General features: G+C 33.3%; 1 protein-coding gene across 10 annotated transcripts in view; it reads left to right on the top strand.

Moving 5' to 3' along the window:
* The window catches only part of LOC113389344 (dynein heavy chain, cytoplasmic), a 125,191-nt gene that overhangs the window by 4,689 nt on the left and 99,201 nt on the right, over positions 1-21,301 (top strand). For 4 of the 10 annotated variants that reach the window (XM_026626398.1, XM_026626393.1, XM_026626396.1 and 1 more), the window contains exons 4-38: positions 698-984; positions 1,055-1,175; positions 1,245-1,366; positions 3,037-3,206; positions 3,290-3,469; positions 3,529-3,728; positions 3,799-3,934; positions 4,687-4,855; positions 5,809-5,907; positions 5,980-6,085; positions 7,445-7,483; positions 7,789-7,944; positions 8,024-8,203; positions 8,268-8,411; positions 9,672-9,817; positions 9,892-10,012; positions 11,432-11,553; positions 11,635-11,849; positions 13,938-14,064; positions 14,145-14,247; positions 14,654-14,876; positions 14,948-15,204; positions 17,298-17,507; positions 17,597-17,743; positions 17,821-17,993; positions 18,341-18,508; positions 19,116-19,281; positions 19,339-19,524; positions 19,592-19,673; positions 19,747-19,859; positions 19,929-20,051; positions 20,110-20,269; positions 20,351-20,484; positions 20,557-20,680; positions 21,062-21,296. In XM_026626398.1, the coding sequence (XP_026482183.1) occupies positions 698-984; positions 1,055-1,175; positions 1,245-1,366; positions 3,037-3,206; positions 3,290-3,469; positions 3,529-3,728; positions 3,799-3,934; positions 4,687-4,855; positions 5,809-5,907; positions 5,980-6,085; positions 7,445-7,483; positions 7,789-7,944; positions 8,024-8,203; positions 8,268-8,411; positions 9,672-9,817; positions 9,892-10,012; positions 11,432-11,553; positions 11,635-11,849; positions 13,938-14,064; positions 14,145-14,247; positions 14,654-14,876; positions 14,948-15,204; positions 17,298-17,507; positions 17,597-17,743; positions 17,821-17,993; positions 18,341-18,508; positions 19,116-19,281; positions 19,339-19,524; positions 19,592-19,673; positions 19,747-19,859; positions 19,929-20,051; positions 20,110-20,269; positions 20,351-20,484; positions 20,557-20,680; positions 21,062-21,296 (5,444 nt within the window). Of the gene's footprint in view, positions 1-697; positions 985-1,054; positions 1,176-1,244; positions 1,367-3,036; positions 3,207-3,267; positions 3,470-3,528; positions 3,729-3,798; positions 3,935-4,686; positions 4,856-5,808; positions 5,908-5,979; positions 6,086-7,444; positions 7,484-7,788; positions 7,945-8,023; positions 8,204-8,267; positions 8,412-9,671; positions 9,818-9,891; positions 10,013-11,431; positions 11,554-11,634; positions 11,850-13,937; positions 14,065-14,144; positions 14,248-14,653; positions 14,877-14,947; positions 15,205-17,297; positions 17,508-17,596; positions 17,744-17,820; positions 17,994-18,340; positions 18,509-19,115; positions 19,282-19,338; positions 19,525-19,591; positions 19,674-19,746; positions 19,860-19,928; positions 20,052-20,109; positions 20,270-20,350; positions 20,485-20,556; positions 20,684-21,061; positions 21,297-21,301 lie in introns of all 10 variants that reach the window. The other 6 variants (XM_026626397.1, XM_026626392.1, XM_026626394.1 and 3 more) reach the window with 2 other exon arrangements.

Genomic DNA, 21,301 nt, shown 5'->3' on the forward strand with positions numbered 1-21,301 from the left:
ATGACAAAAGTTTAATAAGGCCGGGACATTTTTTTGGTTTTTGTCAAATTACTCACAAACTTTATATCAAAGCACACTTTTTTTAGTTACATAGGGCGAAACTAGATAAAATTTACTACAAATCTTTGTAAACTCTTATATACAGTCAGATATAAAAGTTTTGAATAAAACGACTTTGAATTTGATATTTCGTTTTTTAGCAATAAATAGAATAGAATTCGGGTCATTTTTTTGGTTTTTGTCAAATTACTCACACATTTTATATGAAAGTACCATTTCTTAGTTAGATTGCGTGAAACTAGATAAACTTTACTACAAATCCTTATAAACACTTATATACAGTCCGATATAAAAGTTTTGAATAAAACGACTTTGAATTTGAAATTTCATTTTCTAGCAACAATTAGTCAAACCGGGACATTTTTTTGGGTTTTGTCAAATAACTCACAAATTCTAGATGAAATTTACTACATTTCCGTGAAAACAGTTATATGCAGTTCGATATAAAAGTTTTGAATAAAACGACTTTGAATTTGATATTTGATTATTTAATTCGGGACATTTGTTTGGTTTTTTGTTAAATTACTCACAAACTGTATATCAGAGCACTCTTTTTCAGTTAGATATAGTGAAACTAGATAAAATTTAGATCTGGTTTAAATCAAATATTTTATGTCTGTTTTCCTCTTATTTCCAGGTGACAAAACTAGACCGCGATCCAAGTTCTGGAACAGCCCTCCAAGAAATTTCCTTCTGGTTGAACTTGGAACGCGCTCTTTACCGTATTCAAGAAAAACGCGAATCCATTGAGGTCACTTTGACCTTAGAAATCCTGAAATTTGGTAAACGTTTTCATGCCACTGTTAGTTTTGATAACGACACTGGTTTTAAACAAGCCTTGACCATGGTTGCTGATTATAATCCTTTGATGAAGGATTTTCCTATTAATGACTTGCTTTCTGCTACGGAACTCGATCGAATTCGGTAAAAAAAATAGCTATAGTAATATTAATTTGTAGTTTATTGTTTTGTTCTAAAATGCGTTATATTTTAGTACTGCTTTGCAACACATCTTCAACCATTTGCGCAAGATTCGTACAACCAAATATCCAATTCTGAGGGCTTTGCGTCTAGTTGAAGCAATTTCTCGGGATTTAAGTCAACAACTGTTGAAGGTATCCATCAATATTTTTTGTATTTGTTTGTTATATGATATCTTATACTTAATCTTTTATATTTATCAGGTTTTGGGTACAAGACGTTTAATGCACATTCCTTTCGATGAGTTTGAACGTGTTATGACTCAATGCTTCAAAGTGTTCTCCTGCTGGGATGATGAATATGATAAACTTCAAGGATTATTGAGGTATGTAATATATATATTGTAGTTTAGTTGGACCTTTTTGTCTCATCCACATATTCTGGGTGTCTCCGCATTTTATACTAACATTTAAGCTGATGGTATGTTCTCAAAAATGCATGATGCAATTTTGATGAAACTTGACACGCATCGTTACTATACTTTACTAAGATTGTGACCAAAATTTAAAGCTGGAACATTCAATAGTTTCTGAGATATGTGAGCTTGATGGATGGGTGGCTGGCTCCGCGCTCAATACTAACATTCATATGTAATATTTTTCTTTACTTTTTGGTTCATTTCTAAGTATACCGTGGACCCCCATTTTTATTTCATGGATCCTCATTTTTATTTCATGGACCCCCATTTTTATTTCATGGACCACCAAATTTTGTTTTCCCTGCCATGTTGTACCCCTTGAAAGTTGCCATGGACCACTGGGAGTCTAGAATCTAGAGGTTTTATAAAAAAAAAAACTGCTGTATCTAATTAACAAATATCAATACAATTAATTAAAGTGTATCTTCGGCCACTTCTATGTGTCATTACAAATTGAATGTTTTTTGAATTATTCAAATCGGTTGATCCGTGTTCCCGATATCGTCAATGAAAATTTGCCTTTTTTGTTATTTGTGTCTAAAATATGCTAAAATGTTCAGAAGATCTTCAAACGTAAAGATATTGAAAAAAATACTTTCGATTTTTGGACGATTACTATAACTTACCCTGCGGGAAGTTAAAAAAACTGACAACGAAAGAAGTAATTTTGAAAAAAAATCGACAATGCGAGTAAACTGCGGTAATTTTTAATGATACTATTTTAAAGTAGAGGGCAAAATATGTGTAACCAAGCTATAAAGTACCATTTGTCTCCTTATAGAGACAATAGGGCTCCTAATGCCCTATTTAAGGCGTTGTCTGGTTACACATATTTTGTCCTCTACTTTAAAATAGCATTATTAAAAATCACCACAGTTCGCTTGTTTTTGAGATAATGGTGAGGAATTCACACTGGTTCCAATAATTTGTGTTTTAATTAAGGGTAAGTTATCGTGATCGCAAAAAAATCGTGAATGAAAATTTTTATATATCTTTACGTTTCATAGGTTTTTGAACATTTTGGGATACCTTAGAAAAAATGGATGTGTGTGTGTGGAGTGGATACAAATTTTCCTCGACGATTTCGGGAACACCGATTAACCGATTTGATTTTTTAAAAAACATTCGTTTCGTATTGATAAGGAATCGTGCTGGTTAGTTTTTGGCGAAGGCAGGTTTAGAAGTTCCGAAGATACGGGGCAAAAAGTGCCAAAAATGGTAACTCAGTTTTTAAATGAACGCATCGTCCGATTTTAATAATTCAAAAAACATTTCATTTGCATTGATAAGGTGGAGAACTGATAAAATTTTTGGGAAGGCAGGTCTAGCGGTTATGGAAATCTAATGAAAAAAGTAAAAAAAAAATGCCATTTGGCGGTCAAAAGTGACCATTAGACATATGAGATTTTAACAATAAGTATAAAGAAGTTATGGACTCTCAATAAAAATAAGTTTAAAAAATGTCATTTAGTGGTTAAAAATTTTAATTGGACATATGCACATCAAATTATCAGATATTTTATAGAAATTTTAATAACTTGTACATATTTTGTTTAATTTATTTTTTATTTTTACAGGGATATTGTGAAAAAGAAACGTGATGAACAATTGAAAATGGTATGGCGCATTTCACCAGCTCACAAATTCCTGCAAACTCGAATGGAGCACATGAGAAAATTCCGCAGACAGCACGAACAATTGCGGACAGTTATCGTCAGAGTCCTCAGACCGACTGTGAGAAATGTAAGTTAAAATTATACCATGTCATTATTATCATCAGGACATCTAATTTTGGTATATTTTTTTAGCAAGCCACGTCCCTTCAAGGAGCTGGTGACCAGGCCAGTGAACAAACAAAACAACCTCAATCTTTGGACGCTGCTGATGCTAATGCTATTGAAGAAGTCAATTTGGCTTATGAGAATGTGAAAGAAGTTGAATGTTTGGATATCACTCGGGAAGGAAATGAAGCTTGGGATGCAGCTGTCAGGAGATACGAGGATAGAATCGGTAAATTTGATAAATATAACATAATCCATCAATTTGTGCAACTAATTCTTTACTTTTAGATCGTGTTGAGACCAGAATCACGGCCCATCTACGCGACCAACTCGGAACTGCAAGAAATGCAAACGAAATGTTCAGAATTTTCTCCAGATTCAACGCTTTGTTTGTAAGACCACATATTCGAGGAGCTATTAGAGAGTATCAGACTCAATTGATCCAACGTGTCAAGGATGATATCGAGGCTTTGCACAATAAGTTCAAGGTAATAATATATACAAAATTGGGGTTAAATATGGTATTGTTGATCATGCAACTTTTTTGTGGTGTTTCAGGCTCAATACCCTCAGAGCAAAAGCTGTCGTGTGAGTTTGGTCAGAGATCTACCGCCAGTTGCTGGATCTATAATTTGGGCAAAACAGATTGATCATCAACTCACGATGTACTTGAGGAGAGTTGAAGACGTTCTTGGTAATTGACAATAATTTTTTTATGAATATTGTAAATAATTTATTTTTAATTTGATTTGGAAGACTACAATCACTTTTATAAAAATACTTGATGAATGACAATAACGTGAACAGCCAATAACTATTTTCAAGTTGTGGTCAATTATCTTTGTTCTACTAATTTACCATTCAATTCGATTTTCACACTGCTTTTCTAAAATATAGGTTTTTTTTTATTTGTATTTATTATTTGCTATTGCATTTTTACAAAGCTTATGAATACAATTTTTATATTTATATTTCAGATACTGGATTAAATTTAGTAATTATAGAAAATAAATTATTTTAATTGAATTGATTACAGGTGAATACAACCCTTAAATAATATTAAGCCTGTCATTAGTATTATGTAATGCAATAACTTGAAGGAAAAATGTTATGATATTGAGAAAGTTTATTTAAGGCTAGATCTTGAGATTCTTCTGATGGTAAAAAATTCTTTAAATTTTTATTCAAGTCCCAAATCCAGAAAATATTAATTAAGAAAGAATATAATATGCAAACAATTCTAATGATAAAATACTTAGGGTAGGAAAATGTTGAAATACTTTGGAATAAAAGTTAGAAAAAATATGGAAACAATTGTAACTGCTGAAAAAAAAGTCATATCATTTATATCAGTAGGCATTTCATTATCAAAATATTGTTTATTACCTTTCCCTTCTCTTTTGTTGGTGTATGATATTATTAAGTATGTGCTAATTATTTTTACAGGCAAAGGTTGGGAGACTCACATCGATGGTCAGAAATTGAAAGCAGATGGTGATAGTTTTCGTCTCAAGTTGTCAACTCAAGAAGTTTTTGATGATTGGGCAAGAAATGTGCAACAAAGAAACCTTGGTGTTACTGGAAGATTATTTGCTATTGAATCAACCAGATCAAGGTAATAATAATAATAATAGTAATTAATTTATGTTTCCTGTCTCTGTTTTAGCAAAATTAACTTTTAAACGATTTTTACGAAACTTTTTTTATTTTAAAAAACGTACTAAAATATTAGTTCGATGTTTTATCAAAAAACAATTTAAAAGGCATTTTGATTTGACTCAATAAGGAAGAACTTTGATTAAAGTTTGTGAGACATGGTTCAAGCAATTTCTTTGGTATATTTTTATTTAAAATATATAGGCCACAGAATATTTCCAAGAGGACTTAAAAATTATTATACATATGATATGGATAAATTACAATATAGTATAACACATAATGCATTTAAAAACACGAAATTGCATAATAGCTGAATGTGCAAATTTTTTTGTCCAAGTTTATGCAAAAAAATCATTAACTGATTTTGGAAATTAAAAAATCATTTGAAAGACATCATTTGGAAATTGCACTGATTAATTTTCTTCCTAGTCTCACGTTTTAACAGATTCTAACTTTAAAGTAACTTGAATCTAACATAAACCTACGTAGATTCTAAATGGATTCTGAATAAATGCTAACTAGATTCTAATCATGTTACAACTTGAATCTTACTAGATACAACTAAATTCTATCTAGAATGTTACAAGAATTCCATTAGATTTATACCAGGATGTTTCTAGATTTTGACTGGATTTTCATTATATCAAACTAGATGCTTTTTAGGTATTGGTATCAGTTTCGTATCGGATTTTGATTAGATTGTTACCAGGTTCTCTTTATATTCTTTTGGGTATATTGTCTTGTCTTATTGCATAGAAATAGAGTGCAATATCCATAGAAATAATCTAAAATATTATAAAACTACGAAAAGTAATTATTATAAAAATGGATCGGGCTGTTAGTTAATTTTATTTATGTATCATTATTTTTACATCTAAAATAATTATCATGTTTTAATTTACTATTTAGAACTGGAAGAGCAAATGTTCTGAAGCTAAAAGTGAACTTTTCACCAGAAATCATCACTTTGTACAAAGAAGTTCGTAACTTGAAGAACTTGGGCTTCAGGTAAATAAAAAAAATTAATGCCATATCATTATATTGTTTGAAATTTTTAATACTTATTGTATTTATTTCTAGAGTTCCTTTGGCTATTGTGAACAAGGCTCATCAGGCAAATCAATTATATCCATTTGCGATTTCTTTGATTGAGAGTGTTAGAACTTATGAGAGAACATTGGAAAAGGTAAGTGATATATTTTTTATTTTTCTTAAATATTAAAATGTTCTTTTTTCACCATCACATTAAATCAAATGTGTTTGTGACGTCCGATTTTAATAACTTCAGCACTATACTCACTTTTTAAATTGTGATTAATTAATTAAATTAAATTGTAATTCATATACATAATTTTGGACAACTATTACATAGTCCAGTCATTTGGTCGTTTTGCCGGTACAGTACTCCGGGAATTCTGAAAATTGGTAATCTTATAGATTTCGAGGTGTTCTTTACGAAAATCAAGTTTGCCACCTCAAATTTAAACGGCAAGTTGCCGCCATATTGAAAAAATGGCGTCAAAAAACAGCTTTTTTAAAATATCTCTTTTCTGGCTGATTCTGCGATAAAAGTATTTATGTCCGAATTAAACTAGATAAAATTTCCTATAATTCTTTAGAAAACCGTTTTTTTGTAAAATTGATAGTTTGAGAGTAAGGCCGCCTCAAAGTCTTTGCTGCTCTCGCCGTGGTATCAAATCTCTTCATATATGACAGCACTTTGAACTTGATCACATTCCTTCTAATAAATAAATATTTTCAATGATAAATTAAGTGAATAAGATCTAGAAATAAAATAATTCAAATATTTTTCTGTTTTTTTGCTGATTTTTTAACACTTCAAGCTACTTACTTATAGCTACTTTGCCATTGAAGTGTTAAAAAATCAGCAAAAAAAACGAAAAATATTTGAATTATTTCATTTCTAGATTTTATTTGCTTAATTTAACATTGAAAATATTAATTATTAGAGAGAATGTGGTCAAGTTCAAAGTACTGTCATATATGGAGAGATTTGATACTACGGCGAGAGCAGCAAAGACTTTGAGGCGGCCGTACTCTCAAACTATCAATTTTACAAAAAAACGGTTTTCTAAGGAATTGTAGGAAATTTCATCTAGTTTAATTCGTACATAGATACTTTTATCGTAGAATCAGCCAGAAAGGAGATATTTTAAAAAAGCTGTTGTTTGATGCCATTTTTCTAATATGGGGGCAACATGCCGTTCAAATTTGAGGTGGCAAAGTTGATTTTCGTAAAGAGCACCTCGAAATCTATAAGATTACCAATTTTCAGAATTCCCGGAGTACTGTACCGTCAACAGCCTTTTTTTGCACCAAATGACTGGACTAACAATAGAGTTGCAAAGTTTTATTTCTTCAATACAATTAGTTTTAAATTTGTGTCACTGGGTATTTGTGTCAATTTGATTCGTACTTTCTTCAAATATGTAAAATTTAATGTGGTTTGTAATTATCCTCGATATTTTTGATATTTATTATAAACAATTATGTATATCATGTTTTTGTCAAATATTTCACGCAGCTGTTAAATAGGCTACATGCACACAACTCTTCATTCAAGGTAGTACACGATTTTGTGATATTAAATTTTTCTTTTAATTTTTACCAAATTTTTATAATCATCTCGATATTTGTTGTTTTTTAGTTGTTGTTGTTGTACATAAGAATATTGTAGGAGAAATTCTTTGTTTTATCTAAATCTGTAGAATTTTAAAATTCATGTCAATGTTATCATTATGTAAATGCAGATGTAGCCGCAGTGATTTAATGGGTAATCCCAAAACTATTTATTACTTTTGCCTGCTTTTTTATTAATTAGTAAAACTTCAACCCTGACAATGTACCTAATTATTTTATTATAATTAGATTGAGGATAGAGCCAGTATAGCTCCTCTAGTAGCCGGTATGAGGATGGATGTCCTTGCCCTGATTGCTGACGGAATGCAACTGGTCTGGGAAAGCTATAAACTAGATCCTTATGTCCACAAATTGTCCGAAGCCGTTGTATCATTCCAAGAAAAGGTAATAATGAATCAATAATAATAGATTCATCTGCCAACATCATCGATCTTACAATACTGATTTCACCAATTTTTACCAGGTTGAAGATCTCGTTGTGGTCGAAGAACAACTCGATGTTGATGTGAGATCTTTAGAAACATGTCCTTATAGCGCTGCAACTTTTGCTGATATCTTGGCTAAAATTCAGCAAGCCGTTGATGATTTATCCTTGCGTCAGTACTCGAATTTGCATGTCTGGGTCGCACGTTTGGACGAAGAGGTGAGGAGATAATAAATTATTTCCAGGGTTTATGTTTATTTATACATGTGTGTTTTTTTAAAAGGTTGAGAAGAAGTTGGCTGCTCGTTTGCAAGCTGGTGTAGCAGCCTGGACTGATTCTCTGAGTGGAAACCAGAAAGAAATTGATCGTAGTATGGATACTGATGCACCTGCTGCTCCTACACATAAACCAGGAGGAGAACCACAGGTAAATGGCACTCATTAATCACTTGATGGATTTTTGAAGGTTTTTTAAACCTCCCTTTTTACCTTAGTAATATACAAGATAATTCCCCTCCCCTCTCGTCCAACAAACATCACGTGTATTTTTAGTTATCAGAAAAAGTTTTTAAATATTTCCAATTTTTTGTTTCTATTTTTTTTTTAATCAGGCAAAAAATAAATACACGTGTTATCTTATTATACCTCTAACTCCCCCTCGTGATATTTTGTCAATTTTTTTATACAAATTATATTTTGAGCGATTTCAAAGATTTACAAGTCTTCAATAAACTATTTCAATATTATAACATTTTTTTAACTTCCCGTAGGGTAAGTTATTGTAGTGGGCCGAAAATAGGAATTGAAAATTTCTACATTTCTCGACGTTTTGAAGGTTTCTGAACATTTTGGCATACTTCAGAAAAAATGGATGTGTGTGCGTGTGTGTGTATGTATGTATGTATGGATACAAATTTCCAGTCACGTTTTCGGGCGCACGGATCAACCGATTTGAATGGTTCAAAAATATTCGATTCCTATTGATAGGGAAAAGAGCTGATTAGTTTTTGGCAAAGGCATGTCCAGCCGTTTCGGAGATACGGAGCAAAGAGTGCATAAAATAGAAATCGACTTTTTGAGAGAACGGAGTATCCGATTTGAATGATGTAAGAAACATTCAATTAGTAATGATTGGGAGAAGTGTTTATCCTAAATATGTAAAAAATGGCAGTTTTTGAGAGAACTAAGCGTCCGATTTAGATGATTCAAAGAACTTTCTGCTTGTCTTAACAAAATAATTAATTTTGGAAAAAAAATTTTGTTCCAACTTTTTTTCTTTTTTTTAACTTTTTGTATATCGAAAATAATTCAGATTTTATTCTTGATTCCGACTACAGTTCTAATATACTTTACAAATAATTTCAACTTTGCAATTCAGTTTATAATAATAATCTATTTGAAAACATTCAGTATTCCTCGAACATTTCTTTACGGTACGGGAAGTTCCAGCAATTTGCCTTAAGGCACGATGCCATAATTGCCTCAAGACAGAATTCCACTTACAGCTAGTTCTTCAAGTTATTGTATTAGATAATACAAATGTTAGGCTTAATATTGTTTTATAGTTCTATTTTACTGTAACTAATTCAATTAAAATAATTTATTTTCTATAATTACTAAATTTAATCCTGTATCCATAATATAAATATAAATAATATTGTAGATGACATTATTATTTTTTTTCCAGATCCAAATGGCCGTACATGAAATCAGAATTACGAATCAACAAATGTATCTGTTCCCATCGATAGAAGAAGCTCGTTTCCAGATCACACAGCAATTGTTTGCATGGCAGGCAATTGTTACTTCACAAACTCGTCTACAAAGCTCCAGGTGGATAAAAGAATAACAAGTATACCTCCTGCAACGATTTAATTAATTTATTGTATTTTTTTTCCAATTTCTAGATATCAAGTGGGCGTGGACAAACCAGTACTGCAAACTTACAGAAATTTGTTAACAAAATTACCACAAGGCTCAGAGCAACTCGATAATGCTTACGCTGCCATAGAAAGCAAAATTAAAGAGGTAAATTGTAAAACATGAAATATTTCCATTTTCGTTGTGATCCAAAATGACGTGGATGCTATAGCATTCAAATCTTGAAGTTAATTATTCTTAATATAATCTTGTACTTCCAACGCTATAGCGTTCATTTTCATTGTGATTCAGAATCACGTGGATGCTATAGCATTCCAATTCAGAAGTCAATTATTCTGAATTTAATCTTATACAACCAATTCTATTGTATTTATTTTCATCGTCATCCAGAATGACGTGGATGCTATAGCATTCAAATTTTGAAGTCGATTGTCACTAAATTTTTTTAAAATATTTTCATTTTGCTTTGGACATTTTTGAAAATTTGCACATCCAAATTTTTTACTTTCCGTATAAGTTATAGTAATGGGCCGTAAATCGAAAATGAAAATTTTTGCATATCTTCACGTTTCAGTGGTTTCTGAACATTTTGGCATCCTTCAGAAAAAATGGATGTGTGTGTGTGTATGTGTGGTAACAATTTTTTGGCGACGATTTCGGGCGTACGGATTCTTATTTGATTGGTTAAAAAAGCATTCGATTCGTAATCATGGGGAGTAGTGGTGGTTAGATTTTGGTAAAGGCAGGTCTAGCCGTTTTGGAGATACTGAACTGAATGTGCAAAAATGGCAGTTTAAAAAAAAAATCTGCTTGTGTTGACGAAACGCTTGCTTTTGGGGAAAAAATGTTCGTTTATTTCAATTTTTTATTTAATTTTCAAAAAAAAATTGAATATTAAAAAATAATTCGGATTTTAATTTTAGTTGTAGCTAAAGTTATAAAAATCACTTATATACTTCAAATAAATAACTAACTTCGCAATTCAGTTTATATAATTCTGAGAAATATGCGATAAGATCCTTCATTCTAAAACTGCTGTGTGTGTGCGGATATAAATTTTCGTCGACGATTTCGGGAACACGGATCAACCGATTTGAATGATTCATAAAACATGCGATTCGTATTGATAAGAAGACGTGCTGATTAGTTTTTGGCGAAGGCAGGTCTAGCCGTTCCGAAGATACGGGGCAAAAAGTGCCAAAAACGGTATCTCCGTTTTCAAGAGAACGGAGCGTCCGATTTTAATAATTCAAAAAACATTTTACTTGCATTGACAAGATGAAAAATTGATTAAATTTTTGGGAAGGCAGGTCCACCCTGTTATGGACTCTCAATAAAAATAAGTTAAAAAAATGTCATTTGGCGGTCAAAAATGTTTATTGGACATATGTACATCAAATTATCAGATATTTTATAGAGATTTTAATTATGTGTACACATTTTGTGTAAATTTTTTTTAGGTTCCGTACCAATATTTTTAAATACGGTACGGGAAGTTCCAGAAGGCACGATGCCATACACCACTAGTTACCTTTCTATATTATAAACTATATTTATTTTTTCCAGGTTCGTCTTTATGTTGATGAATGGTTGCGTTATCAAAGTTTATGGGACCTTCAAGCTGATACTTTATATGGCAGACTTGGTGAAGATATTAATTTGTGGATTAAGTGCCTTAATGACATCAAGTAAGTATCCATCAAACAACTATATACGCTATACCAAATACTGTAATTTCTATAAATATTACTTTTTTTTATTATTATTAGGAAATCCCGTACAACATTCGACACTTCAGATACAAGACGCGAATATGGACCAATTGTCATCGATTATGCTAAAGTGCAGGCCAAAGTTACACTCAAATATGATTCTTGGCATAAGGAAGTTTTGGGTAAATTTGGGTCGCTTCTGGGTAACGAGATGGCTACTTTCCATACACAAGTTTCGAAGTCGCGCTACGAGTTGGAGCAGCAATCTATAGGTAATTATTTTATAATTGATACTTGGGAATATCAATTGATTTAAATTAACTAGTGGTGCATGGCATCATGTCTTAGAGAAAATTGCGGGAAAAATATTTTTTTTAAAAGCCTTTAAAATTTTTTGAAAACTTTGGAAAAAAATAGACTTTTGAGTATCTTGAAATTTTTGTACAAATTTGACTTTTTGGAAAATTACATTTTTTTTTTATATTTCTAAACTTTTTTATACTTTGAATTTTTCTGAAAATGTAAATTACTTTGAATTTTTCCAAAGTAATAGTGGTGCGTGGCTGTTTTAGAGAAGATATATCTAACAAAATGCAAATACAAACAAATTAAAATTATAAAAAACTAGCTGTAAGTGGAATTCTGTCTTAAGGCAATTAAGGCATCGTGCCTTAAGGCAAATTGCTGGAACTTCCCGTACCAAAAATTATTTTTTTTTTTAAAAACGATTAACATTTTTGAAAAAAAAAATTACTTTGAAAAAATAAGATTTTTGAGAAACTATAATTTGGACAAAAAATTACTTTTTTTTGAAAAAAAATTTTTTTTTAAAAAAAATTTTTTTTTAATTTTTTTTTTGTTTTTTTTTTGAAAAAAAAATTTTTCTTTATTTTCACATATTGTGGAAGATCTGAACTTTTTTTCAAAGCAATCGTACTGCTTTAACTGCATAGAGACAAAATATAAAGCGCGTAAGCGCCGCGTCGCTGTCTAACGGGTAAACATTGGTACGGAACCCATAGGAATGTAAACAAAATTCATACTTATTGTTAAAATCTCTATAAAATATCTGATAATTTGATGTGCATATGTCTAATGATCATTTTTGACCGCCAAATGGCTCATTTTTTTACTTTTGCCTCCATATCTCCGAAACCGCTAGACCTACCTTTATGAAAATTTTATCGATTCTTCATCTTGTCAATACAAGTAAAACGTTTTTTGAATTATTCAAATCGGACGCTCCGTTCTCTTAAAAACTGAGTTACCGTTTTCGGCACTTTTTGCCCCGTATCTTCGGAACGGCTAGACCTGCCTCTGCCAAAAACTAATCAGCACGTCTCCTTATCAATACGAATCGAATGTTTTTTGAATTATTCAAATCGGTTGATCCGTGTTCCCGAAATCGTCGACGAAAATTTGTATCCGCACATACATACACACACGTACATACATACACACACACATACACACACACACATACACACACACATACACACACACATACACACACACACACACACACACACACACACATACATCCATTTTTTCTAAGGTATGCCAAAATGTTCAGAAACCTTTGAAACGTAAAGATATATAAAAATTTTCATTTTCGATTTTTTTGCGATTACTATAACTTGCGCTACGGGTAGTTAAAAATATTTTCGATTTTTTTGCGATTACTATATTATATTAACTTATCCCCTATGGGGAGTAAATATAATATGAGGATGGAAGAACTATGGAACCAGTATTTATCTATAAAATATGAAAAATTCAAATAAATGAATTGGTTAAATATTTAATTCAAATAATATCGAATGCATTAAATTTGAATAAAATGATCTAAGAAGCCAGGTCAAAATAGCCACTTACACCCAGTTTAATCCACTTTTTAACTTCTCGCAGGGTAAGTTATTGTAATCGTCCAAGTGTAAATGTAATAAGTGAAAATGTCACACAGAATTATTTGCAAATGCGTTTAGACTGTGACTATACAGGAGCACTTTTTCAATTTTGTGTAAATTAGGCAACTATTTTTTTTAAATTGAATTGGAAATAAAATGATGATTGTTAATGTTCTGGAGATTGATTGAATTGGAATTGAATTGGAATTGAATTGTAATCGATTGATTGATTGAAATTGATTTATTTATGATTTACATTTGATTTGCTCAGATATAACAAGATAGTAAAAATAATGAAAGTTACAGTATTTGTAATAATATATTTGAAAACGTTTAAAATTTCTCATTATAGTAGGGGAAGTTACAGCAATTTGCCTTAAGGCACTATGCTATACACCACTAGTTTTAATAATGTAATTTTCTATAACATTTGTTATTTATTTCTCTTTTCAGAAGCTGCAAGTACTTCAGATGCTGTCAGTTTTATAACATATGTCCAGTCTTTGAAAAGAGAAATGTTGCAATGGGATAAACAAGTTGAAGTTTATAGGGAAGCCCAAAGGATCCTTGAAAGACAACGGTAAATAAATAATTTATTCATCACAAAAATTTGCTTAACTATGATGCTGGTGATTTTATATGTTGTTTATTTTTTGATAGCTTCCAATTTCCTACATCATGGCTTCATGTCGATAATATTGAAGGAGAGTGGTCAGCATTTAATGAGATTATGAAGAGGAAAGATTCTGCTATACAAACCCAGGTAGGAAATTGACCGATTTATTAATATTTATATTGGCTAACATAGAATTTTGCTCAAACTTTGTGAATAATTGGGACAGTTTTTGTTTAGAGTGTAGATAATCTATCCAATCTACTACCACATTTTACTCACTAATTGAATGCCATTATTCAGAAAACGTTGGTTTTTCTGTGAGGAATCAAAATAAATCCTCAGTTCCAAATAAATGTTATGTAATTTTTCAGTTTCCTTTTATTCCGAATTGTCTCGGTTTTTCGAAAATTAACAGTTGAATTTAATGTTATTATACCCACTGTCCCGAATTAGCATACCTAAAAATTGCCGTCCCGGTTTTGACTTAAACTCACCTTAATTAACCGTGATTTTTTATAACAGGTTTCTGTTTTTTACAATCTATTTTTTTCAGGTTGCCAGTTTACAGCAAAAGATCGTAGCAGAAGACAAAGCCGTCGAAACCAGAACAAATGATTTCCTGATTGATTGGGACAAAAATAAACCTACTCAGGGCAAAACTAAACCTGAAGATGCTCTGCAGCAATTGCAAATGTTCGAAAGCAAATTCTCCAGGTTGAAGGAGGAACGAGACAATGTGGCTAAAGCTAAAGAGGCTTTGGAATTACAAGAAAGCGGTAAAATGGATAAAAAACACTTTTGTTTTGCGTTTTTAACTATAATTATATTATAATTTATTCTTTACCAGCGGCGCCCAATAATAGTTCCGAGCGAATGTCGGTGGTTCTTGAAGAATTACAAGATCTGCGCGGAGTTTGGTCAGAGTTGTCCAGAGTCTGGACACTGATTGATGAAACGCGGGAAAAACCATGGTTATCGGTTCAACCTAGAAAGTTGCGTCAAACTTTGGATGGTATGATGTCGCAGCTCAAGGAATTGCCTGCCAGGCTCAGGATGTATGAGAGTTACGAGTATGTTAAGAAATTGTTGCAGAGTTACATAAAGGTAAGGGTAACAACTGTATATTATTGATGTGGAACTTCTTAAATTGTCTGAAAATGTTTTAGGATATGTTGTAAATTGAGTGAAATTGTTGTAGATTTTCTGAAAGAGTTGAGTTGAAAATGTTTTGTCTGGATATGTTGTAGATTATCTGAAACTGTTGTAGATTGTCTGAAAGTGTTGAGTTGAGTGAAAAAGTCTGAAAATGTTTTGGACTGTCTCATAACGTTTTTGCACTGTCTGGAGATTTTCTGGATTGCCTGGAGATTTTCTGGATTGCCTGGAGATTTTCTGGACCGCCTGGAGATTTTCTGGACCGCCTGGAGATTTTCTGGACCGCCTGGAGATTTTCTGGACTGTCTGGAGATTCTCTGGACTGTCTGGAGATTTTCTGGACTGTCTGGAGATTTTCTGGACTGTCTGGAGATTTTCTGGACTGGCTGGAGATTTTCTGGACTGTCTGGAGATTTTCTGGGCTGTCTGGAGATTTTCTGGATTGTCTGGAGATTCTCTGGACTGGCTGGAGATTCTCTGGACTGGCTGGAGATTCTCTGGACTGGCTGGAGATTTTCTGGACTGGCTGGAGATTTTCTGGACTGGCTGGAGATTTTCTGGACTGGCTGGAGATTTTCTGGACTGGCTGGAGATTTTCTGGACTGGCTGGAGATTTTCTGGACTGGCTGGAGATTTTCTGGACTGGCTGGAGATTCTCTGGACTGGCTGGAGATTCTCTGGACTGGCTGGAGATTCTCTGGACTGGCTGGAGATTCTCTGGACTGGCTGGAGATTTTCTGGACTGGCTGGAGATTTTCTGGACTGGCTGGAGATTTTCTGGACTGGCTGGAGATTTTCTGGACTGGCTGGAGATTCTCTGGACTGGCTGGAGATTCTCTGGACTGGCTGGAGATTCTCTGGACTGTCTGGAGATTCTCTGGACTGTCTGGAGATTCTCTGGACTGTCTGGAGATTCTCTGGACTGGCTGGAGATTCTCTGGACTGGCTGGAGATTCTCTGGACTGGCTGGAGATTCTCTGGACTGTCTGGAGATTCTCTGGACTGTCTGGAGATTCTCTGGACTGTCTGGAGATTCTCTGGACTGGCTGGAGATTTTCTGGACTGGCTGGAGATTTTCTGGACTGGCTGGAGATTTTCTGGACTGGCTGGAGATTTTCTGGACTGGCTGGAGATTTTCTGGACTGGCTGGAGATTTTCTGGACTGGCTGGAGATTTTCTGGACTGGCTGGAGATTTTCTGGACTGGCTGGAGATTTTCTGGACTGGCTGGAGATTTTCTGGACTGGCTGGAGATTTTCTGGACTGGCTGGAGATTTTCTGGACTGGCTGGAGATTTTCTGGACTGGCTGGAGATTTTCTGGACTGGCTGGAGATTTTCTGGACTGGCTGGAGATTTTCTGGACTGGCTGGAGATTCTCTGGACTGGCTGGAGATTTTCTGGACTGGCTGGAGATTTTCTGGACTGGCTGGAGATTCTCTGGACTGGCTGGAGATTCTCTGGACTGGCTGGAGATTCTCTGGACTGGCTGGAGATTCTCTGGACTGTCTGGAGATTCTCTGGACTGTCTGGAGATTCTCTGGACTGTCTGGAGATTCTCTGGACTGTCTGGAGATTCTCTGGACTGTCTGGAGATTCTCTGGACTGTCTGGAGATTCTCTGGACTGTCTGGAGATTCTCTGGACTGTCTGGAGATTCTCTGGACTGGCTGGAGATTCTCTGGACTGGCTGGAGATTCTCTGGACTGTCTGGAGGTTCTCTGGACTGGTAACGTTTTGGACTGTCTGGAGACGATCCGGGCTGTCTGAAAATGTTTTGGGATGCCCGGAAATGTCAACTTTCTAAAAATATTATTGACTTGTATTTTTCTGCATTTTTTTCTTAAAAAGTAAATCACTTCTGGCTCTTATAAGGCGCTGCATTATCCCAGTATACTTATAAACCACTTAAATTATTTTATTGATTCCTAAGGCAACATTTGCACATATCAGAAAGTTCATGCAACTTGCCTTATGATAAAATATCTTCTACACCTAGTAAATTTTTTCTCAATTATTAATCACGATTCAATTCTTTTCTCTTAGGTGAACATCATGATTGTTGAATTGAAATCCGATGCTTTGAAAGAACGTCACTGGAAGCAATTGACAAAACAACTCCGAGTCAGCTGGATTTTAAGTGATCTAACACTCGGCCAAGTATGGGATGTCAACTTGCTCAAGAACGAGTCAATTGTTAAGGATGTTATCCTGGTTGCTCAGGGTGAAATGGCTTTAGAAGAGTTCTTGAAACAAGTTAGTAAAATAATCTATACAAACTATATTTTGTCATTTTTTAAATAAGATCCTCTATGACTATTATTTTGATTTATTTTTTCCTTTAGGTTCGAGAGTCTTGGCAAAACTATGAATTGGATTTGATAAATTATCAGAACAAGTGCAAAATTATACGTGGTTGGGACGATTTGTTCAACAAAGTTAAGGAACACATAAACTCTGTTGCTGCCATGAAACTTTCACCATACTACAAGGTAAAGGAATCACCCATAGATAAAATCTTTAAACATTTCTTTTCCTATTCAGGATTATGCATTTATTTTTTTCTCAGGTGTTTGAAGAAGAAGCCCTAACCTGGGAAGAAAAACTGAACCGTATAAATGCACTCTTTGATGTCTGGATTGATGTCCAAAGGCGATGGGTTTATTTAGAAGGCATTTTCTCTGGTTCAGCTGATATTAAAACTTTGCTGCCTGTTGAAACGTCCAGATTCCAAAGTATCAGGTATAAATAAATAAATAAATAAATAAATAATGAACAAACAACACACTTTTTTGCACTAATTACACAGAGTGTATCGAGCGATTTGTAATGGATAACACAAAATGCTAATTTAGATTTCCATATTTTAAATTTTAAATTATAACACACTGATGATGAGACAAACCTAGTCTCGAAACGTTTGTGAAAATTATTATTTAATAAAATAGTGCAAAAAAGAGTGTTGTTTGTTTATATTTCTAAATTAATATGTATTATCCACTCAGAATACATTTGTTATAAATAAATAAATTTGTAGAAGATCCTTAAATTTTAAATACGTTGTATCCAATAATATTTATTACTTTTAGTTCTGAGTTCCTGGGACTGATGAAGAAAGTAACCAAGTCCCCAATGGTTATGGACGTATTGAACATTCCTGGTGTACAAAGATCATTGGAAAGATTAGCTGATCTTTTGGGCAAAATTCAGAAAGCTCTTGGAGAATATTTGGAACGCGAACGAAATTCCTTCCCCAGGTAATAATATACACCTAAGTCTGTTTTTACACGGTCTTTTTGTACACGGTTTTGATATAACACGGTTTGAAAATTGAATATTTTTAATTTTTTTACACGATTTTATTCCATTTAGCACGATTTGAAATGTTATGTACTTAATTTTTTTTTTCAAATTTAATTTTTGCGAAATATGTTGATATCACAAAAAAGTATTTATGAAAGAAAAAAGTCTGAAACCATCGATAGTATAGTACCGATAGTTTGCGATTTAAGTGAATTCCCCTTTAGCGCGTACAAACAATTATTATTATTAATATTATTATATTATTATACTACTTTTAAGATTAGAGTGCATATCTTTTTTATCATTAATTACTATGCTTGTGAAAATAAGCATTATATATTTGATTTAATAAAATAAACATGAATACTTGTTCTTAAAAATTCTTGTTTTTCACTAATTTTAATAGGTTTTAAAGATTAGGAACAAATCACCCATTTTTGTATAAGATCAATGTCTTTTTTTACACGGCTTCTTCTGGAACCAATCTACCGTGTAAAAACAGACTTAGGTGTATACTGTTTTTATTATATTTTGGTTATTTACATCTCTGTTTTTGTGCAGATTTTACTTTGTTGGTGATGAAGATTTATTGGAAATCATCGGCAACAGCAAGAACATTGCAAGGTTGCAAAAGCACTTTAAAAAAATGTTTGCTGGTGTTGCTGCAATTTTGTTGAATGAGGAAAACAATATCATACTTGGAATAGCATCCAGAGAAGGAGAAGAGGTACGCTATTTATTTTTTCTCAGTTCATCAGATGATTGTAATTCAATTACATTTTAGGTAAAATTCCTAAATCCTGTATCCACTGTCGATCATCCCAAAATCAACGAATGGCTGACATTAGTTGAAAAAGAGATGAGAGTGACTCTGGCTTCTTATTTAACACAAGCTGTGCAGGACATCAAGCAATTCAAAGGTGCAGCTATCGATCCACAGAAATACATGGAATGGTGTGATAAATATCAGGTAAAATTTGATAAAAATTTATTGCAGCTATTTTAAAAATTGGATACATGTGTTGTGTTTATTTTAGGCTCAAATCGTAGTTTTGGCAGCACAGATCTTGTGGTCAGAGGATGTTGAGGCTGCTCTTCAGCAAGCTGATGGTGGACAAGGTATAATCATAAAATACACATTTAGATTTGATAAAATAATATATTAATATAATGTAATTGATTTTATTTCCAGGAAGTGGACATTTAGAACGAGTTCTATCTACTGTTGAAGGCACTTTAAATGTCCTGGCTGATTCTGTACTGCAGGAACAACCAGCTTTGCGCAGACGAAAATTGGAACACTTGGTAAATTTTTAAACACTTTTTACCCAATTTACAAATCTTGGTATCTAATTTTCATTTTTTTTCCTTTAGATTAACGAATTTGTCCACAAACGTACTGTAACCAGAAGACTGATCGGAAACAATGTGAAGAGCTCCAAATCCTTTGACTGGTTATCAGAAATGAGGTTCTATTTCGATCCACGACAAACAGAGGTAGATGATGATGATTGATATATTGATTGCAGTAGTATAAATTATTTTTTTGATGTAGGTTTTGAAACAACTAACGATCCATATGGCAAATGCTAAATTCTTCTACGGTTTCGAGTACTTGGGTGTCCAGGACAGGTTGGTTCAGACTCCGTTGACTGATAGATGTTACTTGACGATGACTCAAGCTTTGGAATCACGTTTGGGTGGTTCACCATTCGGTAAAATGATTTTTATATTCAACAACCAACATTGAACAGCATCTATCAGAGTTTACTAATGCGTTTTAATATTTTTTTTAGGTCCTGCTGGTACTGGTAAAACTGAATCAGTTAAAGCTTTAGGTAACCAACTTGGGCGTTTTGTTCTGGTTTTCAATTGTGACGAAACATTTGATTTCCAAGCCATGGGAAGAATCTTCATCGGTTTGTGCCAAGTGAGTACTAAAATTATGGGACATTGTTTTGTTTTGGTTTACAAAATTTTGTGACTATTGATTTGTTTGTAGGTGGGTGCATGGGGTTGTTTTGATGAATTCAATCGTCTTGAGGAAAGAATGTTGTCTGCGGTGTCACAGCAAGTCCAGACTATTCAGGAAGCGCTGAAATCCCAAGCTGACTCCAACAAAGAAAGCGGTATACATAATAGAAAAATATTATGGCAAGGCCATGTTACACTCTGACTTCCACTGAATCATACTGAATACTGTCAAATTGTCATGTATTTGCTATGCATTCAGGCAGTTTTACACATAAACTGCAACGTCACTCGTATGTTATGAAGCAGGGTCAGAAAGACCTGTTATCCAACATTGTTTTTTTGACATTTGTGCAGTATTTAGGTTAGGTTTTCCATCTGACAACCTGCGTAAAACGCCTGACTGCACAGCAACCTCATGGCTTTTGCAAAATTTAGTATGGCAAGTTCTTCATTAATATGGTCTTGCCATAACATTGAGCTATTATGGATCTGGCAAATATTTATTGATCTATTTGTTTATCCTTTACCTTTAGCTATTACCGTGGAGTTAGTCGGCAAACAAGTGCGAGTTTCAACAGACATGGCCATCTTCATCACCATGAATCCGGGCTATGCAGGCAGATCCAATTTACCAGACAATCTTAAGAAGTTGTTCCGTTCCTTGGCTATGACATCTCCGGACAGACAGTTGATTGCTGAAGTCATGCTGTTCAGTCAAGGGTTCCGTACTGCTGAAAGACTTGCTTGCAAAATTGTACCATTCTTCAAGTAAG

This window comes from Ctenocephalides felis, unplaced genomic scaffold (genome assembly GCF_003426905.1).
Source record: "Ctenocephalides felis isolate EL2017-DRISC unplaced genomic scaffold, ASM342690v1 CF-g0.4_SCAFFOLD_03573, whole genome shotgun sequence".
NCBI classification, from domain to species: domain Eukaryota; kingdom Metazoa; phylum Arthropoda; class Insecta; order Siphonaptera; family Pulicidae; genus Ctenocephalides; species Ctenocephalides felis.